The sequence below is a fragment of the Rhinatrema bivittatum genome, chromosome 3 (genome assembly GCF_901001135.1).
Source record: "Rhinatrema bivittatum chromosome 3, aRhiBiv1.1, whole genome shotgun sequence".
NCBI classification, from domain to species: Eukaryota; Metazoa; Chordata; class Amphibia; order Gymnophiona; family Rhinatrematidae; genus Rhinatrema; species Rhinatrema bivittatum.
The window spans coordinates 278,454,551-278,480,345 of record NC_042617.1 but is presented as its reverse complement, the minus strand read 5'-3'; the positions used below and the strand labels follow the sequence as shown (position 1 = coordinate 278,480,345).

Genomic DNA, 25,795 nt, shown 5'->3' with positions numbered 1-25,795 from the left:
TGATGGACCCTTGGTCTGACCCAGTATGGCATTTTCTTATGTTCTTAAATAAAAGCTTACGGTATCGGTTCAAACCCTATGCTTTTCTTTTGGAAAGTTGCCAACTTTGCCAGCCCCCTCCCCCAATCACTCACTAGGTTTTGAAAAGTGGAAAAGTCTCATGTTCCCCTCCCCCCCGCAACGCAAGGACTTACCGCCCCACAAACCTTAGTAAAGCTAGGTTCATCCGTTTCAAATTTATAAGGGAGGACACACACACACACAAGCTGCCTGCATTTCTTTTAAGAAACCTGCGTTCGTTCGTTGCCACCCCTCCGAAATCACTCCCTAACTCTGAAAAGTGAAAAGCTAGATAACCCCATCCCAGCAGGATGTACTGCTACACAGACAGGCCGATGCAATAAGATGCGCGTTCAAAACGGGCACCCGATGCAGTATTTAAAAGAGGGGGCTGCGTAAAAAAGGATGCGCTGGGGAGAACTGTGCGTCCCTAGTGCTCAAGTGCATCGGGCGCCCACAATTGCATCGGGCACTCAATACGAGCGTCCGTTTTTATCCCGCTGAGGTGGCTGAAGTTGCCCATAACTAAGAGCCCCTTGCTATGGGCGTCTAAATTGTGCGTCCAAAAGAATTTTTTTTTTTTATAAGCAAGCCAATATACATTTATTTTTCAACACCACAAGCAGTAAATGTAAGTGGCACTATGGTATTATGTAGGAGGAGCCACAGAGGATCGTAGTTTTTCATTTCTCATGAGCCCTTGACTCGCAGATTGACTTTATGCCACTTCCGGGGCTGGAGTTAAATTTGCCACGTTAAAAAGTGTGCATTGGGCGCCAGCGGTTTTCTGCAGCGGGGGTACTAGCTAATAGCCTCATCCACATGGAATTTACATGTGATGGGCGCTATCGGCTACGCATTGGTTTGGGTGCATGTTTTATGTATTTATTTTGAAATATTTCTATTCCGCCCTTCTTATATGTTTTGGATGCGCTAATCTCCTTATTGCAATGGGTGCTAGTCTAGCGCGTGTAAGCCTGTGTGCTAGGCTGGGTGCACTTTATTGCATCGGCCCCACAGTTTGGTGAAGCTAAGGGGGAGTGCCCGCACACAAATCGCAAAACACAGATGTCTTCAGATTTGGAGAGCAGGGGCCGGTGCTAGCTTTTTTTTTTTGCTGCCCTGTGCAAACAATTACTGTGCGACTTTCCCCCACTCCCGGTTCATTCAGTCTCTGTCCCAGGCCAACCCAAAAAAAGCCCAGCTCCCTCCAGCATTACAGACTTTAAAAACTGACACCCTCCCATATTTGCAAGCCCGCCACTATGTGAATGCCCTGCCGGCGACAACTAAAGACCATCAGCTGTTTCTTACTCTAGATGGTATATTTCACTTTGAGAGACCCACGGTCCCATCCCTCTCTGGTTATTATAAGACGTTGCAGCAACGGTCCATGGTAGATGTCTGCTCTTCCCTGGTGGCTCGTTGGAACAAAGACGGAGACTTTTGTGTTACGAATCTTATTTTGCGTATCTGTTTTCGACGCATCTCCAGGATCTCTACTCATATGTACTTCAGGGAAATGCAATTTAAATTTTTAAGTAGGGCCTACGTTTCTCCCCAAGGGGCGTACCATTTGAAAATTGCCACATCGCCGGTATGCTCCCGTTGTCCTGGGACGGTGGGTACTCTGTCCCATGTTTTTTGGACGTGCCCAGTGATTCGGCGTTTTTGGCACAAGATAGCGGACTTTTTGGCAGACTTGCTGGATGTTGTACTGCCGGTTTCCCCCATGTGGTTTTTATTTGGTTGCATTTCCCCTATTAGAGTTCGAGATCCTGGAGCGCGACTGCTGTTACAGAAAGCCAGCCTGGTGGGGAAAAAAATTATCTTGCAGGTCTGGAGATCCACGGACCCCCCATCCTTCTGGGCCTGGAGGAATCAACTACATGCGATGCTAACTATGGAGAGTATGGCGGCTCGGGGTTCTCCGAGACGATGACAGCAGTTTTTCAACATCTGGAATCCGTATATTCAACGGCTATCCCCCCGGGCACGTAGCCTTGTGCTCAATGAGTGAGTGCGGCCATCGACCTTCTGAAGGCCTCGCCTGGCGCCCCAGTCTACACTGCCTGGCACCATTCGTCCATTCCACTAGTACTGGACTCTAAGGGGCGGATTTTCAGAGCCCTGCTCGCGTAAATCCGCCCAAAACCGGGCGGATTTACGCGAGCAGGGCCCTGCGCGCCGGGAAGCCTATTTTACATAGGCCTCCCGGCGCGCGCAGAGCCCCGGGACTCGCGTAAGTCCCGGGGTTCTCCGAGGGGGGCGTGTCGGGGGCGTGTCGGGGGGCGGGCCCGGTCGTCGCTGCGTTTCGGGGGCGTGTCGGCAGCATTTTGGGGGCGGGTCCGGGGGCGTGGCTACGGCCCAGGGCGGTCCGGGGGCGTGGCCGCGCCTTCCGTACCCGCCCCCAGGTCGCGGCCCGGCGCGCAGGAGGCCCGCTCGCGCGCGGGGATTTACGCCTCCCTCTGGGAGGCGTAAATCCCCGGAGAAAGGTAAGGGGGGGTTTTAGACAGGGCCGGGTGGGTGGGTTATGTAGGGGAAGGGAGGGGAAGGTGAGGGGGGAGGGCAAAGGAAAGTTCCCTCCGAGGCCGCTCCGATTTCGGAGCGGCCTTGGAGGGAACGGGGGTAGGCTGCGCGGCTCGGCGCGCGCCGGCTATACAAAATCCATAGCCTTGCGCGCGCCGATCCAGGTTTTTAGCAGATACGCGCGGCTCCGCGCGTATCTACTAAAATCCAGCATACTTTTGTTTGCGCCTGGAGCGCAAACAAAAGTAGGCTATTCGCGCGCCTTTTAAAATCCGCCCCTTAGGGTAGGGGAGGGGGGAGGTACTGTTGATCTTGAGTTGGGTTTCTTATGTGGGGGAGGGATCAGACCTCACCCTCCCCCTTTGTTGTTGTATTTGTTCTTGTCTTTGTTGAAAATCCAATAAAATTGTTTAAACATAAAAACTGACACCCCAAAGCCCCAGGTCTTCACCCCCTGCCCCGGAATCATGGCCAGTGCATGGGTATTAGGTGCCCCAGGCGAACCTTATAGCCTTGCACAACCCATCTCCCCCCCCCCCCCCCCCCCCCCCAGCCCTCTCCACACACACACACACACACAGTTAAGTTATGCATTTATATTTTACATGAAAAATATTAAACTACAGAATTCTAAGATAAAAACATCACATTATATTATATTTACATGCACTGCTGTGATGCCAACCAAAAAATCTCGCAAAAGAGACACTTGGAACTCATATGGTATTAGGCCTATTGTGATGTGTGATGGGTGTGGGCTTGACCCTCTGAAAATCCTAAAACACTAATAACTTCCTATTAGGAGAATACCTTACCTTAGTAACACATGCAGAACATAAATAAACCCACATCAAATGCAGAAGAGAGCAACCATAAAATAAATAAAAAGACAAAAACTGAACTGGAAACTGCAAGAAGCCAGACTCGCTATGCAGTGCAACAATGAAAAGCAGAGCCATCACTATTCTTCAAACATCAAACAAAATCAGAAAATATAATACAAAATCATAATAGTAAAAGCATAGTAATAATAATATTTAAAAACACAGTTAATAAATAAAAGATTGAATAATTAGAAACTTTTATAGACATTTTTTATAATGTCCCAAACACCAATAAAATATTTCAAAACAGCAAACACATCTATTAACATCTGAAAAATAAAACTAAAAAGGATTTAAAAATTTCATATTCTCCATGCCTGAGAACTTTTGATTTCCAGTCACCGTGAGATTGTCGTGGATTAGTGGGAGCAGGGTGCCCAAACTTTGTCCTTTCTTTCTTACACACACACAAGCAGGTGTCTCCAGCTGGTATTTGGTTGGGATCTACCAGCAGACCCGAGCCCTCCTCTTCATTTCGGCTGCTGGCAGTTTGGGGTCTGCCTACACTCACTCACACACCCCCCATGCTCCCATTCATACACCCTCATCTGCCCAAATCCCAGGGAGACTCCCATTGACACCCACTTTCCTATCCTACAGGCCGATTCAGTAAAAACGCGGGAGAGCGGACGAAAGCCCACTTGCCGGTGCACGTGATACAGTATGCAAATGAGGTGGTGCGGTAGAAACAGGCAAAAGGAGACGCTAGGGACACTAGCGCGTCCCTAGCGCTTCCTTTTAGCCCGGAGTGGCGGCTGTCAGCGGGTTTGACAGCCGACGCTCAATTTTGCTGGCGTTGGTTCTCGAGCCCGCTGAAGCCACAGGCTCAGAAACCGGACGCCGGCAAAATTGAGCGTCTGGTTTTCGGCTCGACAACTTTTTTTTTGGTTTTTTTTTACTTTCTTTTTTACCCTTCGGGACCTCCGACTTAATATCGCCATGATATTAAGTCGGAGGGTGCACAGAAAAGCAGTTTTTACTGCTTTTCTATGCACTTTCCCGGTGCTGGCAGAAACTAGCGCCTACCTTTGGGTAGGCGCTAATTTCTTAAAGTAAAATATGCGGCTTGGCTGCACATTTTACTTTCTGTATCGCGGGGAATACCTAATAGGGCCATCAACATGCATTTGCATGTTGAGGGTGCTATTAGGTGCCGCGGGTTGGATGCACGTTTTCCGCCCCTTTCTGAATAAGGGGTAAGGGAAAACGCGCGTCCAAGGGCAGGTTAAAAGTGCGCTCTGTCGGAGCCCACTGTACCATATCGGCCTGCTAGGTAGGCTCCAATTCCCTTCCCCCCCCACCCATTAAAATGTACGCATGATGCTGCAAGTGTGCTATTTTTATACGGGCAACCCTTGTGCAACACCTTGAAAATTCATTTGTATAAGTCCAGGTCAAGTGAATATTGAACCTTGGCAAGAATTTGTGACACAGCTGTTCTCGAAGAGCTTTTTTTCAATTAAACGTAGAATTTTCCTAAACCTGCTCTTTAACCTATCTTCTGAAAGCTCATCTTCCAGCTCAAGGCAAGTAGGACAGCACCCTGAACATGAAGTAACCTTTTGTAAAGGCTGGAAAAAGGGACTGACACATGTGGGAAGATGGAGAAGTTCTTTATTGAATAAGGCCCTAAGAATTCCCCATGATTTCCTCACCCAACATGACTCTGGAAATGCAGATAACAAAAGATGGTGAGCCAGCCCATCTCAGAGAGGTCCGGGGATCAGGTCATTTTTACCTCATGTCCCCTTGCTCTGTCCCGTGTATTAGCAGCCTTCTCCTCCTGCCTTATCCCTCTAGTGATGGCCCAGGATTTTTCTACAGAAGGGTTGAGAGCACAAAGCCTTGGTGATGATATCAGAGAGAAAAGGACAGCACAGCTTTTTTTTTTTTTTTTTTTTTCTTTTGGGGCGAAGTGGGGGGTTGGATGAAGTGACATGGTGAGCTGTTTTGAGCAAGGTGGGCTGAGAAAATGTGGAGCCCTTGTCTTGTCCCTGATGCACATGTCACTCTGATGGCTGTGTGCAAGCTGACGGAGATCCCCTGAGGCTAGCCACGATCACAGATGTACCAAGATTCCCATCCGGAGGCAGGAGGCGGAGATAATTAAGGCAATTATTAAATATATTGGTAAGAAAGAAAAGAAAGCTGGAAGGATACAGGGTTTCCCAGATTCACTGAAGGGGTTTTAGTGCAGAGACTGAGAGCTGCACAGCTCTCCCTTGCTTTCTCGGGCTTTTGGTGCTGCAGTGGAATCGGCCGTTGCAGGGCTGGGGAAAGGCTGCCTCTGTGGGCGAATGGGCTGGCTCAGCTAGTCTGGCTGCGCCAGGATCGCCCCCTTCTCCTGCCCTAGCTGGTGGATTTTGACACTCTTCTGCCGCCCCACTTCCCAAGCTTCTCTCTTTCCCTTTCAGCTTTCGTGGAAGACCAGGGCAATGTCGGACAGCCAGGACTGGACTGTGCTCAGCCCAGAGGAGTTTGCCCACCTGCAGAAGTACATTGACTGTGAGTACAGCAAATGTGGGGAGACACCAGTGTGGAAGGAGCTGGGATGCAAAGAAAGGGGGGGGGAGGGTGATGTACTGAGTGTGGCTTATGCGCGTCCCCCTCCCCTACCCTGCCCACACAGATCACCCTCATTATTACTGTTCTTTTTGACTCCCCAATGACTGTGCTGGCACAGCACAGTCATTGCCCCTAGCCCTGTACCGCGTCAACTCTCCATCCGTTGAAGAGGGGGCTATAAAGTTTGCAGATTATGTGAGAGCTGATGAGACATCCGTTGGGCAGGGTTGGAAGGTACTTGTCTGAGCATCTTACTGCTGCTCTTACTCAGGGCAGTTTGGAGTAAAGAGGCTTTATCAGCACCTTCCTTTCCTTCTGCCCGATGTCTGCTAGCAGGGCAGGGACCCAGGACCGCTCATTCTGGAAGAAATGGAAAAATATGGGGAGAACATTGAAAGGAATTCTGGGGTCAGAGCAAAGCCTGCAGGGGTTTCTGTTGCTCTTCTAAACCCCTGAACTGGAAGCAGCACATACACAGACACACACACACACACACACACACACACACACACAGACAGACAGACACACACACCTCCTTCACCAGAGTTGCCTCAGTGGCAGACTCTAGTATTTGAACCTATCTCCTAGCAGTTTAGTGCCCTTACCACTCCTCCTGTGGAAGAAAGGAGAATGGAGAGTAAGAGAGGTAAAAGGAGATGTTTTTAGCTGGTGACAAAACATGAAAAAAGACTGCCAAAGTATAGCAAAAGTGACAAGTCATGGCAAGAGTTTGAGTGATCCTAAATAATAATTTTCAGCTCCCATTATAGTGAAGAGAAGGGTGATATTATCCTATGAGACACAAACTCATTTTGGCTGCCATCTTCTCTAGTTCATCATTTCTTCTTACATCCAGCCCAGCCTGCAGGAATCTGAGGACTGACTATATCAGAGAGGGTGACAGAAGGATCCCCAGGGAGGGCAGGCCACTGTGACAGCCATGCCGCATTCTTGCTGGGATTATTAACAACCGTCTCAAGCTGGCTGCCCTTAGAATAGCAGAATGGGATGCTAAGAGGCAGGAAAAGCACACTAACAGGGGAAGTGCAACAAGGAACGACTTATTCAAGGGACATGCAAGTTAACCAAAATTTGATACTAAGGAAATAAGCCTCTGGAATGCAGTGTAGCTCTGATTATCTTCTTGTTATTTGCAGATAGCACTAGGAAGGTGCAAGATGTCCTGCAGGAGTTCTATGGAAATGGGAGCTTGTCCCAGTATCTTCAGGGTGAGGTGAGAAAGCTTTATTTATTTCCAGCATTCTGTAATATCACTCAATTTACTGAGAGAGCTGTTAGGCAATCAGAAGAAGGCTGGACTGGATGGAGTTCTGGTCTTCTTTCAGTTTAAATTAACTATGGAACTGGGAAGTGGAGCCTCTACTATGAAATCCTTTCTACAGTGCTCCAGCAGCATTCTCTACATTACTTCCTGTTTGGTGAGACTGGGGCTGCAGGAGCTGTGAGTTCTACAGCCTGCAACAATCCCCTACAGCACCTCCTGCTGGGAGAAAGTAGGACTGCAGGCATTGTGAGCTTACATGCAGTGCTCTTGCACCATTCCCTACAGTGCCTCCTGCTGGGACAGACTTTTAATGCAGGAGCTATGAGTTTTCCACAGCCAGCACTCCATTCCCTACAGTGCCTCCTGCTGGGAGAGGCTGGGACTGCAGAACATGGAAGGAGGTTAAGGTTTGTTTTTTTTAACTGTTTCCAGTTGGCATCAGATTATGTTGGTATTCTTATTATGCCTCTGTGTCCTGGTTGATATCAGTGGGCTGTTTTCCATTGTGCATTATCAGAACCAGTCAGCGTCCAGGGAACACCATGTTTGTCTTTACTTGCATAGGTCTTGCCTGGCGTGTAATTGCTCGAAACATCACCCAGTTGAGTCTCAGGAAGAGAAACCTGCTGTGAATTTGTGCAGTGGTGAGCTCTTACCAGCAAGATCTGTGCATCAAAGGGTGGGAGAGCTGCAGGAACAGAAAGAAAAGGATTAAATAGGGATTACTCAGCCCAGGGAGCTATTGGAATGCAGCATGGGATTAGAGAGAGAGGGCTGGAGAGAAGAGTGAAAGTGTTCTCTGATGCCAGAAGCCTGCTTCAGTGCAGCTAAGTGAGGCTTTGATTTCAAGCCCACCACTTTCACACCCTCTTAAACTGCTCTTCCTTACAAGATTTTCCATCATGGACTTCAAAGGCTTCGCCCTCTTCAGTATCCCCCATTGCAGAACTCTCACTTGAATATTATGGAAATCCGTGTGCAACATAATTTGTAAAGCATTGATTTCTGTAGACTAGGGGTCCCCAAATTTTTCAAGGAAAGAGCCATAAAGGGCATTTCAAATCATTGAGAGGGCTTGGGTGGGAGGGAGGGGAGAAATACCCTTAAGAGTTGTTTTCTGAGAAAGGTTTGAGGCGGGGACCATGTTTGGCCCTTTCAGTGATATGAAATGCTGGGGAAGGGGAGAGGCTGGGGGGGGGGGCAGGGTTCCCAGGGGTGTAGGGCTGTGGCAGATCGAGTATCAGTAACAATATTTCTGTCACATCTCCTTGCCCTCTGCTTCCCCCCTTCCCCGATATCTGCCCACCTAGGGAAGTAGGGGGGCAGAAAGGATGGAGGGTGGATGCATGGCAGGATGGGATGTGCATTTGCATGAGTGGTGCACACTCACACCCCCCTCCCCCATACATCCTTGCTGCCTTTCTACTTCCTTCCCCTTTCTTATCCCTTTCCCCCACCCTTTCTCGCTTTTCCCCATCTTCCCACTCTCCTCTCTTGCAAAATGCCAGATCCCTGGTGCGAGCAAAGCAATCCCCCTCTAGGGAGAGGCAGATTGCCCTGATAGCTGGATTATAATAATGAGGATTTCTGCACTCTGCTCCTCCAAAGCCTAGGATGATGTTCATGCCCCCTCCCTCATGGCTCTGAAGAGGAGGTGGCACTGCTGGGATCTCTAGGAGCCACCCATCCTTGCCTGGCTTTCCTTGGCAGCCCCGCAGAACTGAGTGCTTTCCCTATCTGTGGCCTTCACTGCCCGCCACCGTGTCTGAGTACTGACCTGGCGGAAGGGATAGAAGGTGAAGTTTGTCTATTACAGATGATACTAAGATCTGCAACAGCGTGGACACACCAGAAGGAGTGGAGAGAATGAAAAGGGATTTAAGGAAGATGGAAGAGTGGTCGAAGATTTGGCAGCTGGGATTCAACGTCAAGAATTGCAGAGTCATGCACCTGGGATGCGGTAATCCAAAAGAGCTGTATGTGATGGGGGGGGGAGGCAAAAGACTGATGCGCACAGACTGGGAGGGGGACCTTGGTGAGATAGTGTCTGATGATCTGAAGATGGCGAAGTAATGTGACAAGGCGATAGCTAAAGCCAGAAGAATGCTGGGCTGCATAGAGAGAGGAATAACCAGTAAGGAAAAGGTGAGAAACCCTTGTACAGGTCCTTGGTGAGGCCTCACCTGGAGGACTGTGTTCAGTTCTGGAGACCGTATCTTCAGATGGACAGAGACAGGACGGAGGTGATCCAGAGGGCGACCAAATTTGGTGAAGGGTCAGCACTGGAAGACTTATGAGGAGAGACTGAAGGATCTGAATATGTACACCCTGGAAAAAAGAAGGTGCAAGGTGCAGATACCTGAAAGGTTTAAATGATGAACAATCGGCAAACATTTTCCGTTGGAAAGAAGTCAATAGAACTAGGGGTCATGAAATGAAATTCCAAGGAGGACAATTTAGAACTAATGTTAGGAAATATTTCTTCACGGAGAGGGTGGTGGATGCCCTTCCGGAGGAGGAGGTGGTGAAGACGAAAACAGTGAAGGAATTCAAAGGGGCATGGGATAAACACTGTGGATCCCTAAAGGCTTGAGGTTGGAAATAAAGAAAAGAGTGCCTGGGGGTAACTTGCTGGTGTGGCAGTTGCTACCCTTAACAATTAAGCCTTGATACTATTAATGCAGCTCCATCCTTGCTCTCTGCTTCAACGGCAGTGACAAAAGGGGAATTGGATTCAGCAGCAACCAACGAGGGCCCCGACTTTTATGGTTTGGGGAACAAATAAACATGGGGGTAACTTGCTGATGCGGCGCTTACGACCCTTAATCACTAAACCTGATACTCTTGATGCAATTCCAACATTGCTCTCTGCTTCCACAGCAACGGTTAAGGGGAATTGAATTCAAACAGCATCAGAGGGGTCTGCTTTTTACGGCGTGGTAAACTGATAAGGGGGTAACCCGCACAGTGCAGCAGATACTGGCATAAGCTTGCTGGGCAGACTGGGTGGATCATTTGGTCTTTTTCTGCAGTCATTTCTGTGTTTCCATATTATGGCTGTTCTGCAGTCTTTCTCTCTGTCTTCAGTCTAAGTGGCTTCCCCTGCACAAGCAGCACAAACACCAGCAATGCATAACGCAGCCGGTCAGTAGTGGCCTTGCACCAGCAGGCTCTGACGAGCTACCACTTGCATTTCTGCCTTCAAGTATCTGAGCTGTTGTCATTGCTACAGGCCATCAAGCTCCTTCTGCTATTGCTGCCAAAGAGCCAGGTGAAATTCAGCCAAGGGCCACATCCGGCCCTTGGGCCATAGTTTAGGGACAATTGCTATAAAAGGTCCTCCTACACATTATGCTGTGTTCCACTACACTCCTCCTTCACTTTATCCTGTTTCTTGTCTGTTTTACGCTTTTTACCTTCTTTCTTTTCCCAGTCTATAAACTTTGAGGGTTTCAAGCTCTTCCTGAGGACCTATTTGGAAGCAGAGGACATTTCAGATAACCTCTGCCGGCGATTATTCAAGTCTTTCCAAAATGTACCCAGTGAAAATGAGCTGCAGTCAAACATTACCAGTCAACCAGGTAAGTGACACAAATCTCCCAGTATCAACCACAGATAAGGTGCTGTTGAGTGCATCTGAGTGCTGACCTGGTGACATCATTGCATTGTGTACATGTGATGATGCTTCACACTGAAATGTCAGTTCTGTTCTCTTGGAGCTCTGCTGGAGATTTTTTGGGGTTTTTTTTTTCAGATCTTTGGCTAGGAGATCCTGTTCCTACCAATTCAAATGACCTTGAGCAAGTCACTAAATCCCCTTTCTCCCTGTAGTCCAAACTGTAAACACTTGGAGCAAAGGACCTTGAAACGCTGTGGACTGATTGCAGTGTTCACCCCTGTGTCTTCACCAATCATGCTAAAGCCTGCTTTTGCTTTGCAGGATCAGAGCTAGTCAGTGTGAGCGATGTCTCCTGCTACTTCTCCCTGCTGGAGGGAGGCCAGGCTGAAGATAAGCTAGAATGTAAGCATTTTTTTCTACCTTTGCCTCCCTAACTGCTTGTTTGTCTCTTTCTTTGACTCTCGCCCTCTGTTTATCACTCTGCTGTCTCCCTATAATCCTGCCTTCTGTTTTGTTTCTGTTTCCCAGTTACCTTTAAATTATACGACAAGGATGCGAATGGCCTTCTGGACAGCTCAGTGAGTGCATTTTATTCTAATAGCTGCAGTTGTTCAGTTAATCTGAAGCAAGAGGAGGAAGAACCAGAGCTTCATCCTGTGTCTCACACTTAAGAGAAGGCTGTCTCCTTTCCTGTCACCCTCCATGCTCCCTCCTCTAGTTCACTCTGAGAGTGTGTCTCCCCCCTCCCTTTCAGCCCCAGGGAGTGGGGGAGACACAGCAAGGGACCCCCCCCCCCCCAATCTCCCTCCCTCTTTTCCTCAATGCTCCCTCCCCTGCAGACTGCCTCCTTCCCTTTATTTATTGACAAACATTTGACAGTCCACCTTTTCCTAAATTAGTCTCAAGGCAATTAAAATTACAATCCAAATTGCAATCGGTCACATAAAAGACACTTAAAAAGGAGATCAGAGCATGTGTGTACAGGTAATGGCGAAAGACATCATCTCGGTGGAAACAGAACATATAGTAGATAATAAGGGGGTCCGGTGGATGAAATGAGTACAGGGATACAGTTGCATATTTACTGTAATAAGGCAAGCACTTTGTGCTGAGGTAATAAGAATACATTAAGCAGGAGTAGTTTACTGGTGGATGAGGTTGTGGGCTCGTGATCAGACAGTAGAGGGAAGAGCTTCTGCCTTGGAATCTAGAGGAAGGCTGGGTCCAGTAGCTAAGGTGAGGGTAGGAAGTCTCAAGGCATAGGTTAGCGATATCGTGTTCCATATTTTTGGGGCACAGCAGCTGAATGCACAAAGTCTCGGGCAAGCTAATCCGGCCAAAAACCGGAGGAGGGGGAAGATAAGAGGGCCATTTGGGAGGATTTGGAGCTACCTTGTGGGATTGTAAGAGATCAAAAGCTCAGAGAGATAATCACGCTTAAAGACAAAGCAAAAAAAAATGTGAATTTATCCTACTTTCGCCTAGTGGCCAGTGTAACTGGCACAAGATTTGGTTTTTATGTGATCCGTTGATTTGGCCCCTACCAGAAGTCTCGCGGCCGTGCTGTGTAGCAATTGGAGGAGTTTGAAGATTTATTGTGAGATGCTGCTGAAGAGAAAGTCACAGTAGACTGTGGTGCTAAGTGACCAGCAGGAGTATTACGGTAGTAAGTTTGTATTTCTCAAAGTTATGGCAGTTGGCAAATCTGGCGCAGAAGCATAAAAGGAGATCTCTACCACTCCTGAGATGTGGGTTTCTATTATAAGAAAATGGGTCTAGCTGTACTCTCAGACTGTATGTTAAATCCTTGGATTGTAGGGGGAGGTCCTGACAGGGAGGGTAGGGCTAGTAAGGGGATGTCCTTTCAACCTCAGAGCTGTCCTGGTCTCAGACTGTCCATTTCTGCTCTCCATGGTTTCTCCCTCACTTGCATGTTCTAGTAGTGTGATATTCTCTTTCTCTTTCTTGTCTCACCTCCCACTCCCACCCGGTCTTTGTATTACCTGCAGGAAGTGGATCGCATTATAACACAGATGATGCGTGTGGCTGAGTATCTGAATTGGGATATCACAGAATTGAAGCCAGTGAGTATGAGGAATCATTTCTATAGCACATACCAGCTGTATTAACCTTGTCTTGGGGGGTCCTACCTATGTAATCCAGCAAGGGGGTGCATAGTCCCTGGATTTCCAACCTCAGTCTGCCTCTCGGAGGCTCCATGGCTCATGTCTTTCTGTGCCAGTAGCCCGTCACGCTCTACTTGTAGTCCATGTCTAGGGTCGCCACTTCACTCAGCTCAGTCCAGAGAGGCCAGTCCAGTCCTGGTATGGAAGCCGCACTGATGATTTCCCTAAAAAAAAACCCCAAAAATTAGGACTAGAGACTGGCCTAAAGGCTCATTGGCAGCGCTGCACATTGCTATGTGGAAGGACTTGGATTTGATACCCAGCTCAGGTGTCGACTTCCTGGCCCGGTTGTGGCTGGCATGCTTTGGTGGAGAGGGAGCCCTGGTCATTGTGCAATACCTCAGACTTTAGTTGTGAATGAAGGCTCATGGCATCTGATCCCAGCCCTGGTTCTGATGGAGCTGGAGGAAACTGTTAGGTTAAAAGATTACAAAAAAAGAAATCATTTTCCCTTGTATTGAGGAAGCCCTGACATCAGTCAGCCTCTGTAATTGAATGAATCTGAATCTGCTTAGTCAGGTCTCAGTGGAGCCTTGATAATAAAAAGGGTAATAGATCTCAGAAATATATTTCAACCGGTCCATCAGTACAATGGCACCTCCTTTATCAAGTGGTTTTATTACCAAATCGTGATTTCCCCTTCATTTTTTTAATAGTAGATTTTTTTCCCCTTGATGATATAGACAAACTATTTTTGATCAGTAGTCACCAAGAATGATTTCAGAGGGTTTAGGTGCCTAAATTAGCACCTTTGAAAACTGACTAGCTTGAGAGCCTAAATTTAGGATCCTAAAAGTGGGCAGGGCCAGGATGGGGCACATAAGTCAGGCACCTAGTTTTGATTTTTAATGGTAAGCTCCTAACTTTGCTGGGGAGAGGGATGTAGTCTGGGGAATTCATGAGCCCTGGCCAGCCAGTGCTAATTTCCTCCTACCTGCTGGAATCCACAGTTAACTGGTGCCCCAACAACCCCTTTGTTGCATCCACCCAAAACAAAACTAACCTGCAGGCCCGACAGCCCCTCTGACCCCTGTTCCCATTCATCCAAAGCAAAACGAAACCATGGGGCCGACAGCCCCTCCTACACGCTCAGAAGTATCCTAGTGGTTCCTAAGGCCTAGCCGAGGGGGAGGAGAGCTTATTTCTTCCCTGCTCGGCATCCAGCACCCTAATTCTAGGTGGATAAGTTTTAGCTGCTTAGATTTGGCTGAAAATCTGCTTAGCTTAGGAGGCCAGAGTTTGGCTGGCTAAAAATAGGCACTCAGCCTTTTATTGAAACTTGGCCTGTTAGCCCCTCAAATCATGGGAAATTAGCTGTTGAAAAAATCTTTGTGATAGCACCCTCTAGCTATGGCATAACCCAAATGGGTTCCCAGGCTACCAGTGACTTCTCAGTGGTGCCATCTACATGCTATAAAAACATAGTTTAATTCAGAAAAGCCTAATAAACTTTAAAGATGTTTTTTTATTTAAAAAAAAAAAAAGCTCTTTATATGGATGTGAGGCAATGCCCCTAGTGGTCTCTTATTTACCGGTCAATGTGTAGGAATTTTTCTAAGCTTTACAGAACCCAGAGGGCCTGTGGCAAGCATGGGGGTGTGTGAAAGGGTGTGGCAGAAGCTGCACTGAAGAAAAAAAGTTTCAGGTAGAGAGGAACGTACATAGTGCTACAGGTGGTCCTAGCAAAGACCTTGTAGGTGCCCAAACTCTACCAGGAGTCCAGAAATAGCTCCTGTGAGAAGTGCAGAGAAGGGGACTGTGAAGAACCCTGAGAAAGGGATCACAGAGAGCCCTAGCGAGAGTGACACAGACTGCTCAGCAGGAGGCAGTGGTGAGAAGTTGGAAGTCTGTGCTATAGGCGGTCCGGAGGAAGACCCTATAAGGTGCCCAAACACTACTGGGAGTCCGGAGATAACTCCTGTGAGAAGCCCAGAGAGAGAGGGCACAGAAAGGCAAGCAAGAGATGTCTTGGAGAGTCCAGAGGGTGGCGCTGTGGTGACCCCAACTAGTGAGGCTGCGGAGGAGCCAGCAACCGGTGTGGGCTAGTGGCCAGAGTGTACCGAGGGGAAAACCGTGGAGAGCCCAGAAAGAGGTGCTGTGGTGACTCCAGCAATGGAGGATACAGAAGAACCAGCACTTGTGGATCCCCAAATGCTCCATATAGCTCCATCGTGGTGGAATTTGAACCTGGAGCCATCAAAGGACTTAATTAAAGGACTGGGGATGTACACTGTGCGAACAGCACACAGGGTGGAGGTCATGTCATGGTCGAGGATAACCCTAAAAGGAGACTGAGAGGTCTTGAACTCTCCTAGATAGGGTCCAGGAAGTAGGGACGCTTGGCCCAATGGTTCCAACCTGAGGGGAGGGGTATATGAGGCAGTTCCCCTAGTGGTCCCTTATTTACCAAATGCCTTAAGGAGAGTATGCTTTATGGGCGGGATCCTGGTTTGTTTGTTTTTTTTTATTTATATTTTTATTGGCAGAAACAAACATTATCATGACATAGAAACCACAATAACCATAAACATTGTTCAATACTCTTAAACCTCTTGTATTATACAACTGCCAATAGATATTTTTCCCCTTTTTAGTTCCCCCCCCCCCCCGGTATGTCACACATCTGAGCGTTCCTCTTCATTAAGTACAATAGAACAGCTATAAAAATAAAACACAATGAATAGAAAAATAAATAATTTTCCCCTTCCGGGTGTCCAGTAACATCCCCCTTGTTAGGAACCCAAGCATCCTTCCCCATAGCCGCTGATTTTAAGAACCATCGCGTTGTGCTTCAGAAAGTTTTATACGAACAAAGAAACGGTTCCCAGAGTCCGATGTGAAATGCCATCTTGTCCATCTGCCCTGTGCGCAGATAGTATCAATAATGCACCGACATTTTTTTATGTCGGATTCTGCCGTTGGGGGGACTTCGCTGCACCAATATGATGCTAATTCCTGACGGGCGGCGCAGAGTAGATGGTTAATCAGGCCCTGTACCTGAGATGGCCACTCCATAGGATAAACAGACAGTAGAAATATTTCAGGGATGAAAGAAATTTCCACCCCCAAAATCTGCGAAATAATGGTCGCAGCCGAACTCCAGTAGGGCACTACCTTAGGACACGTCCACCAGACATGCATGAAAGAGCCCTCCTCCATACAGTTCCTCCAACAGGTAGCAGCTCTGCCCGGATTTATTTTGCTCAGTTTAAGGGGAGTTAGGTACCATCGATATAACAATTTGTAATTCGTTTCCACTGTATTAGCTGAGATAGAACTTTTGGCATATTCAAATAACAACGTGTCCATTGTTTAATAGTCCACGAGTGCCCCCAATCCCGTTCCCATTGTAGTTGAAAAGGGCTAGGTTCAGCTGAATGTTGACCCAGCCATACACAGATTTTAGAGATCACCCGGTTAAATACCTCCTGTTTGAAGCATATGTTCCCAACTACCATGTTAACTCCATTTGATTGTATGCTAATTGCATATTTTGTATGCTAATTGCATATTTTGTAAACCGTTATGATGGCTCTACCGAATAACGGTATATAAAACGCTACAAATAAATAAATAAATAAATATGTCCTCAAAGTCTGTCCTCTGGCAGCTAACATGTTCTCTCAGGTGTGCATCTTGTGCGCGGTGGCGGAGTTGCAGATGATAGAAATATTCATTACCGGGGATCTGAAACTGCCGTTGCAAGTCTGGAAAGGCAATTACTGTCATATTATCTATTATTTGACCGTAACACCAAACGCCCCATTGCTTCCACTTAGAAAAGGCCCGACCCACATTGGAGCCTGGGCGGCCTGCTTCATATATATACCCAGAGGCAAGAGAGGTGATACCTGTTCATGACCAGACAGTACTAATTACATTTTATCCAAATCTTTAAAGCCAGCCTAGTAAAGGGGTTCTCAATCCCACTCCACCCCTCCTTTTGCGGGTATTCCCCAAACTAAATTATATCAAGTGTCCCCACCAAGTCCCAGCTGTTCAATATTTATCCACTGTTTGTGGAATTGACGGGCCGTCCACTCCGGTATCACCCTAAGCTGCGTCACTTGGTAGTATTTACAGAAATTTGGGACAGCAAGTCCCCCCTTATCCTTGGGTCGGTGAAGAATTTTCCGCGCAATGCGGGGTGGCCGTCTCCGCCTTAGAAAATGGAAAACCTTGGTGTGTAGTAATTTCAAAAACTTATTTGGGACTTCTGTGGAGGGCGTCTGGAACAGGTACAACCACCGCGGGAGCACATTCATTTTGGGATCCTGTTTTTAAGATGGCTGGAGTCAGTCTAGTTTGTCTCAAGGCCTGTGGGAATCACCGCTCGTTCCTACAATGGGATTGTTGGCACAAACGAGAGTCCCTTCTCAGGCTCATATCTGATCACATGTCAAGCTCTTCCCTTACACAAGAATTACTGAGGACTCCTTGTGTGTGGCAGAGCCCGCTCTGGGTAGGATTACATTCTGAGAATGAGTGTTCCCTCATCAAGCCCAAACCTGAAACCCAATGATGCCTTCTCCTAAATAAAGGCTTGATGACCCATTCCCTTCTCATTCAAAGAGGCATCCGTAGAGAAAGTAAACATAACTACACAAGGGATTGACTGCACCTTCACTATAGTCCTGTTCCACCCTTTTAAATTTCTCCAGTTTAAAATTCTTCAGTTCCATCCAGAGTTTGCACATCAGCTTAAGGATATCCACCCAGATTTGAACGTATCTGTCACATATTGACTCTCCAGCTAGTCCGACAGACATGTTACCCAGTTGCTTGCTGGCCAAAGCTATGGATCCACACGCCACGGCAGAGCTCATGTTCCCAGCCATCTGCAGCTATGTCTGGTTATCCTATGTGACATTGGGGTCAACTGTGTGGAAAGGGGTACCTGCGGGACCTTTCTGTAGCTGTGCAGGATTCAGATGGTGGTTCTGGTTCCAACAGGTATACGCACCTTTGGAGTACGCTCTAGAGGAATCACTGCCACTAAAGTTAGACCTGATTGAACTATTTAAACACAGTGCAAGTGTGCTGTTTCCTCACTGATCCGGTGAAGGGAGGATAACTGTGTATGGCGCGTCTAATGCTACCATAAGTTTGCCGGGCAGATTGGATGGACCGTTTGGGCCTTTTCTACCATCATTTCTATGTATGCTTCTATGAAAGCTCGTCACAGGTACATTGTTAGACCTATGACTTGTTTGGTGACTCTTATTTCTACATATGCAAGTGGACTAACCCGGCAATCACAATACTAGATATTAATAGAGCTCCACAACAACAATGGTGGAAGTGCGCCTGCAAGTCTGAGTCATGAAGGTACCTGCATTCTCGCACTGAGTCTCGCAAAAGCAGCCTGAGAATTCAGGTATCCGCATGGTTAAAATTTGCAGAGAGCCATACGGTGCCAGCAGAAGGGTGGACAACTTATTGTGGGGCTAGAAGACTCGCTTAGACAAATCTGAAGCTGGGGATTGGCTGCCTGAAGGGGAGGCTGAAGGAGGTTGAGGCTGGCTGGCTGGCTGGACAGGAGGTTGAGGGGGGGCGGGGGTTCGGGGCTGGCTGGTTGAGGGGTAGGTAGAGGAGGTCGGGGCAGGCTGGCTAGGGGGAGAGTTGAGGATGGTCAAGGCTGGCTCAGGGAAATGGTCCTGGGTGCCTGAAATATTTACATATATAAATAAGAGACATCCAGGACTCCTAATCCACCTCAGAATATGGAAAGAGAGATGTTTTTCTGTGTTTTGTATAAAATCCTTAATCTGGTCTCTCTATGATTGTAGCTTGCGTTTCTCCTTGCCTGTGCCTCTGACTCTGACCTCTCTCTCTTTCTCCGTTATCTTAGATCCTACAGGAAATGATGAAGGAGATAGACTATGATGGGAACGGAACAGTGTCTTATGAAGAATGGCTGAGAGGAGGATTAACTACTGTGCCCCTACTCGTCCTCTTGGGGCTGGAGGCAGTATGGACAGGGGTCTCTGTTGGGAGGTGTGGGGGAGGGACCCTGAGATGAACTCCAGCTGTACCGGTGGGCAGCCTGGTCCAAACCCCAGTAACCAGGTCTGGTCTTGGGAAAAATCAATGCCAAAAATGTTTCTCTCCTCCAACAACAAGGAAAATTGCTCTGTTTTCCCCACACCGGGTCAGCACAGTCGCCTCTTCCCCCCTCCCCACTGGCATGATACCCGTGACCTGCAATCTGCCAGGTACTTGTGGCTTGGATTGGCCACTGCTGGAAACAGGATAATTGGGCTTGATGGACCCTTTGTCTGACCCAGTATGGCATATCTTATGTTCTAAGCTTCACTATGAAGTTTGAACTGCAGAGAACCTGCGGGTCCAGCAAGACTATGGGGCTCTACACAGGTCACACTTCAGGTTAGCACCAACACGGGAGGAGATAGACACAGATAAGAAGCACTGCTCATCTCATGCCAGGGAAGCAAGGGTTAAAGGAAGTATTGCGCCAGGTCCGCAGTACTGCAAGGATGGGTGCCCCTCGTGCATGGCGCCCTGTGCACTCACCCAGCCCGAGATCCGATTTTAACTCCAGTTAACCCAGTCTTTGTCTGCCTGTCTCTCTCCTCTCTGTCCCCAATCAAATCTCTATCTGTCCCCAAGAACCAATAACCCAATCTCTGTCTGCTTGTCTCTCCCCTGTCTGCCCCACAGTATCCTGATTTCTGTCTCCCTCCTGTCTCCGCAGAACATGAAAGATGACGGGCAACACATGTGGCGTTTGAAACACTTCAATCGTCCAGTGTACTGCAACGTGTGCGAGACGCTCCTGTTTGGTGTAAGGAAGCAGGGCCTGTGCTGCACGTGTGAGTGACTAAACAGCCCTTACTAAACAGCTCTCTGTATCCTCCATCCCAGCTGCCTTCCCTGCTCTGGATCTTCCCACTTTTAAACTCCTTCCCCTGCATCTTTTACCTCCTCTGACATACCTCTCTCTATTTTATTTTCTAACAAAGAATTTTGGGGGTGAAAGTAGCTTCCTTTTGGAGGGAGTACATCAGATGATGTACGTTGTCACTGCTCAGTCTGTAACTCTCTGCCTCTTTCCCTCTATGTCTCTGTATCTCTCTCTCTTCCCCCTCCTCCTCTCCCTTCTATCCCTCCTTCTCAGATCTCTCTCTCTTTTTTTTTTTATCTCCGCAGTTTGCAAATACACTGTTCATGAGCGCTGCGCACAGAAAGCACCTGCCTGCTGCATCAGCACTTACGCCAAGTCACGGAAAGAGGCCATGGTAAGTCCTTGCCAACACAATGCCTACCGCCCAAAGAGCAAGACACGGAGAGTGTGGCAATGACCAGATGAGGCTATGGCTGCAATCGGGGAAAGGCAGGAGGAGGCTGCACTTGTGACCTGGGAGAAGGTCACAAGTGTGGTCAGAGAATGGGAGTAGGCAGCTGCAGTGACTGAGGGGGACAAGAAGGATGCCGCAGCTTTGACCGGAGAAAGGAAGGGAGGTGGCTATTGCTGTGGCCAAAGAGTAAGGATAAGGCTATGATTGTGACTAGGGATAGGGAGGAGCTGCAATGCTGACGGGGACGATGGAGGGAAATGGCCAATGCTGTGATCAGGGGAAGGAGGTAGAGTGTTGGCCAAGGGAGAGTGGAGGGCATGACTCTGACAGCTTTTGTTTTTTGTTTCGTTGCTTTGCTTTCACTTTTTATTTTTCAGTGTGATATTTTCTGTGTGTGTTTATTAGCAGGTTGCATTTAGCATTATTTATTTATTTTTAAATTATTTTTACACTGCATACTTGCAGAAAAAGGTCAAAGCGGTTTACAAGCCTCTTGGCACGTACATAAAATACAAATTAAAACATTACGAAACTACAAACATCTTGGGTTACCACATTGGACTCCGTCTGTAAAACAATCAGTTCCATGGATACTCTTTCTTTTGGCCCTGCTTACAATACTGTTCTGAACAATTATGTCAGTGTGCTCCCAAGCTCACGTTGGAACAGCCATGTTTTCAATAGCTTTTTTTTTTTTTTTTTAAAGACAGAGGAGGTTGCCTCAGTTCTCAAATTTTCTGGCATATTGTTCCACAAAATTGGACTGGCCACAGAAAAAGCTCAATCCCCGATTTCACCCAGATGTGTTAACTTAATACAAGGAGCATCTAATAAGCCTTTGTTCTGTGACTGGAGAGATCACTTTGGAATATATATATTCTCATAACGACACCAATCTGTGGGGTTTTTATATGTCCAATCAGTTTGTGTTTAACATGAGAATCTTATATTAAATTTGTGAATGCGTTGGAAGCCAGTGTAATGTTGCTAATACTGAAGGGATATGATCAAACTTCTTACAATCTGTTAATAACCAGGCTGATGAATTTTGGAGTAATTGTAAAAATGAATTTGAAAGAGTGAATTGCAAAACAAATCTTTTGGCTCTAACAGCAGCTTAAGATGCTTCGACATGCAAAATATGAAACTATGTTACAGTATTTGATGGCACCTGTTTAATATAACTCAACTCATTTAAGTTTTAAATTATGTGCCTTATTGTGAACCGTTGTGACGGCAACTATTGGACTCTCATTTATCAATGTCCACTCATATAAAAAAAATCAAATTCGTACAAGTCTTTGCAAATTTTGTTTATTTATGTTATTTAAAATCTTTTCTATACCGTCATTGCCTTCCTTGGATTCTCTCTCCCTACCTTCCTCCATCTTTCTGTTTCATGTCCTCAGGTTCAGACTCACGTCTGGGTGAGAGGTGGATGTGAAGGCAGCAAGTGCGATGATTGCCAGAAGAAAATAAAAAGTTTCCAGAGCTTGACTGGCCAGTGTTGCGTCTGGTGCCATGTGAAGGTGACACACCATAATCCCCCTCCTGCCACCCACCCTGGGTGCTCTGGGCCTTCAGTACAGCCCACTCTTTCTCACATCCTGCTCCTCACTCCTTCCTCCCTCCCCCCCCCCCCCCCCTCCCAATTTTCCGGTCCCACTCCCTCCTCTTCTGCCCACATTCTACTCTTCAATCCTGCTCTGGAAAATTTAAAAAAAACAGTGTCAGCAAAGTCTGCTGCACATATGGGACTGAAGCACTTTCTGGAAAAGGTTTTTTCCCTGTACGTATTCGGATCAGTCCAGACAGTGGCTTGTGCCTCCCTTCCAGCAGATGGAGACAGAGAAAAACTCGAAGGGCGTCCACTAATAACCTGGCGCGCTCTCTGCGTCCCTTCAGTTTTTCTCTGTCTCTAGCAGATGAAGGTGGCAGAACCTGCGGTTCCCCAGTAAAGTTTTAAGAGGATAGATTATTAAGTTTTCTCCTCTCTCTAATTTCTTGCTATTTTTGTTTCACTATTTTGGATGGATCAAGTTTAAAAAAAAACCAAAAAAACAAAAAGGGTTAATTATTTCTTAGTGCTTAGTCACTCTGAAACTTGCAGGCAGAACTGGCAGCACTTGCAGGCAGAACTGGTAGCAGTGTAACTTAGTACTGTTCAGGTTCTTGTGGTAAGTTCTGTGCATTTTCCTTCACAGGTTTTGCTGTCTACAGGGGTGACAGTTGGTGGTCCAACCTCTCCCCCTTTACAATGACACGCTGCCCTGAGATGCCACGTTCCTCGGGGCAGCGCTAGCAGAGAGGCAACAATTCTCTGCTTAAAAAAAAAAGATTCAGGTCGTTGTTGTTTCTCTGAGCGGAGGTTTTCTATTTTCTCTTATCCGCTCCTGACAGCCTTCGGGGGTGGTCCTTGGTTAGCTGCTCTGCTTCCTCCCCCATGCTGTGATCCTCGTGATGCAGTGCCTGTGGAGAGCCCGGGACGCGGCTCTCCTGCGAAGGCATATGTTCGAGATGCAGGGTCCCTTGAGGCCGGCTGGACATTCCACATCGCGCTCTCAAGCACGACTGCTCGCTGGGGGGTCTGCCCCTCTCCCGTCTAGTGCGGGAACGGTGGCCATTTTGTTTTCAGAGCCGGCTGCTCCAACGCTGCCAAATGAAGATTCAGATGCCGGATTTTCTCCTTCTCCTCCGATTTTAACTCCAGTTAACCCCCCGGACCAGGGGGCAACTTCGGGGGACCTTCCTAACATTCCTCCCTCGGGGCCTACTCCCTCCAGACTTTTTTCAGTTGATTTTGTTCTCTTGCTGCACAATGCTTACTTAGCCAGTTTGTGAGCAACAGGATCCAGCTCCAGGCCTTCCTCCTCCCAAGGTAATCAGGTTGGCAGATCCCCTTGATACTGCAGGGGATTCTCAGGGGTCCTCCCGAGTTCGGGTGGTCCCCCATCCTGTTCTCTCTGATCCTTCTCCTCAGGATCCTCTTACTTTGCCTGATCCAGACCAAGATGATCCAGTTTCTTACATTCAAATGAAAGGAGATGACCCGAGGGTCTTACGCCTCTTTCAAAAGGATGAGCTAGACCCTCTCATCCCCCATGTCCTAACGGAGTTGGATATTGATGCTCCACAGGATCCTCCAGGTACCAGTGCTGGGACTAAGAAGGACCCCGTCCTTGCCGGCCTGCGCCCACCTGCAAAAACATTTCCTTTTCATCCTATGCTTCTACAATTGTTGTCCAGAGAATGAGATTCTCCAGAGGCTAGTTTGAGAGTCAGCAGGGCTATGGACAAGCTCTACCTGTCCCAGAAGAGTACCTAGATCTCCTTAAGGTCCCCAAGGTGGATGCGTCAGTGTCAGCGGTCACGAAAAGGACTACCATTCCGGTGACTGGTGGAGCCGCTCTGCGAGACCTATAGGACTGGAAGCTCGAAGTATACCTCAAGAGGATCTTTGAGGTATCTGCCTTGGGAGTCAGAGCTGCAGTTTGTAGCTCCCTCATGCAACGTGCAGGTCTTAGATGGGTTCAGCAACTGCTCAGTACTCAAGATCTGCCACAGGGCGAAGCGCAACAGGCAGAACGCCTGGAAGTGGTGATAGCTTATGGAGCGGATGCTCTGTATGATCTCCTCCGCGTGCTGGCCAGATCAATGGTATCAGAAGTCTCTGCCAGACTTCTCTGGCTTCGTAACTGGTCGGCGGACTCTTCTTCCAAGACTCAGCTGGGATCTCTCCCCTTTAAAGGCAAGTTATTGTTTGGGGAGGATCTAGAGCAGATCATCAAATCCCTGGGGGAGAACAAGGTGCACAAACTGCCGGAGGATCATCCACAGGTCTCCCGGACGTTCAACTCCACTAGAAGCTGTTTCCGGGGACAGCGGCATTTTTGACAGACAAGACCGACCTCACAAAGACCTTCTTCCTCACGGTCGCAATCCTGGTCCCATTCCTTTCGTGGACGAAGGCCAGCTCGAGACACCCTCTCTCAAGGGGCACCATCCAAGTCTACCCAATGAAGGGCCGCCGGCCCACTCCTCGACGCCCAGAATAGGAGGACGTCTTTCCCTCTTCTACAAGGAGTGAGTCAAGATTACATCAGACCAATGGGTTCTAAATATTCTAAAGCATGGCTACGCTTTAGAATTTGCTCGACCTCTAAGAGAAAGGTTCCTCTTCTCTCCCTGTAGTCCCGTGAAGAAGCAACGGATAGTACGTCAGATGCGCAACAGGCTCCTGGACTTGGGGGCCATCCTTCTGGTGCCCCTGACAGAACTGTTGCATCCGTCGGTCTCAGACAGCTTCAACCTCTGTGCCTCACCTTTCTTTCTGCTCTCCCCGCTAGCCTTGGGAAGATGGCTACCGCCACGTCTGCATGCCGCTCTCTCCGGCGTCCCCGGAACGGCAGTGGCAAGGCTATCCACCATGTTTCTCCTGAGGGCCTCCTAGGGTGTGCACGCCACCCACGTCTTTATCCACTTCATGGCAGGAACCTTGGGGGCATCCCCCTCGAGTGACGTCACGCCATCCGGGTATTTAGCCTGCCCTTCATTTGCTAACAATTCGAGTTAGCAAGGATTGGATACGCCTTCGGTCTAAGCTACTCTGCCACTTCCGTGCTGCCTCTGGAAGCTCTCTCTGCCCTTCAGGGTATTTCATCTAACCTGGGTACCTGCTCCTCGGGGGCCCTTTGCTTTCTTTCAGGTGCCTATCTGGGACACCAGGTACTTGCTCCTCAAGGGCCTGCTCTCCCTGCCTTGCTGCCTGTAATCCAACTACTTCTGCCTGCTGGGATCTACATCTATACAGCTACCAACTTACGGGTCGATACAGTAAACCTGCCATTGGACGCGCGTTTTCCCTTACCCCTTATTCAGTAAGGGGCCGAAAACGTGCGTCCAACCCGCCGAACCTAATAGCACCCTCAACATGCAAATGCATGTTAATGACCCTATTAGGTATTCCCGCGCGATTCAGAAAACAAAATGTGCAGCCAAGCCGCACATTTTGCTTTCAGAAATTAGCGCCTACCCAAAGGTAGGCGCTAATTTCTTTGGGCACTGGGAAAGTGCACAGAAAAGCGATATTAAGTCGGAGGTCCCGAAGGTTAAAAAAAGTAAAAAAAAAATTTGAAGTCGGCCCATGGCTGTCGGGTCGAAAACCAGATGCTCAATTTTGCTGGTGTCCGGTTTCCGAGCCCGTGGCTGTCAGCGGGCTCGAGAATCGACGCCGGCAAAATTGAGCGTCAGCTGTCAAACCCGCTGACAGCCGCCGCTCCGGGCCAAAAGGAGGCGCTAGGGACGCGCTAGTGTCCCTAGTGCCTCCTTTGCCTGTTTCTACTGCCGGG

At 48.1% G+C, this 25,795-nt stretch overlaps 1 protein-coding gene across 3 annotated transcripts in view; it reads left to right on the top strand.

Moving 5' to 3' along the window:
* The window catches only part of DGKA (diacylglycerol kinase alpha), a 221,483-nt gene that overhangs the window by 96,409 nt on the left and 99,279 nt on the right, over positions 1–25,795 (top strand). For all 3 annotated transcript variants that reach the window (XM_029594769.1, XM_029594770.1, XM_029594771.1), the window contains exons 3-12: positions 5,888–5,978; positions 7,196–7,272; positions 10,757–10,904; positions 11,264–11,344; positions 11,471–11,520; positions 12,952–13,026; positions 18,980–19,099; positions 19,844–19,961; positions 20,299–20,387; positions 21,857–21,976. In XM_029594769.1, the coding sequence (XP_029450629.1) occupies positions 5,888–5,978; positions 7,196–7,272; positions 10,757–10,904; positions 11,264–11,344; positions 11,471–11,520; positions 12,952–13,026; positions 18,980–19,099; positions 19,844–19,961; positions 20,299–20,387; positions 21,857–21,976 (969 nt within the window). The remainder of the gene's footprint in view (positions 1–5,887; positions 5,979–7,195; positions 7,273–10,756; positions 10,905–11,263; positions 11,345–11,470; positions 11,521–12,951; positions 13,027–18,979; positions 19,100–19,843; positions 19,962–20,298; positions 20,388–21,856; positions 21,977–25,795) is intronic.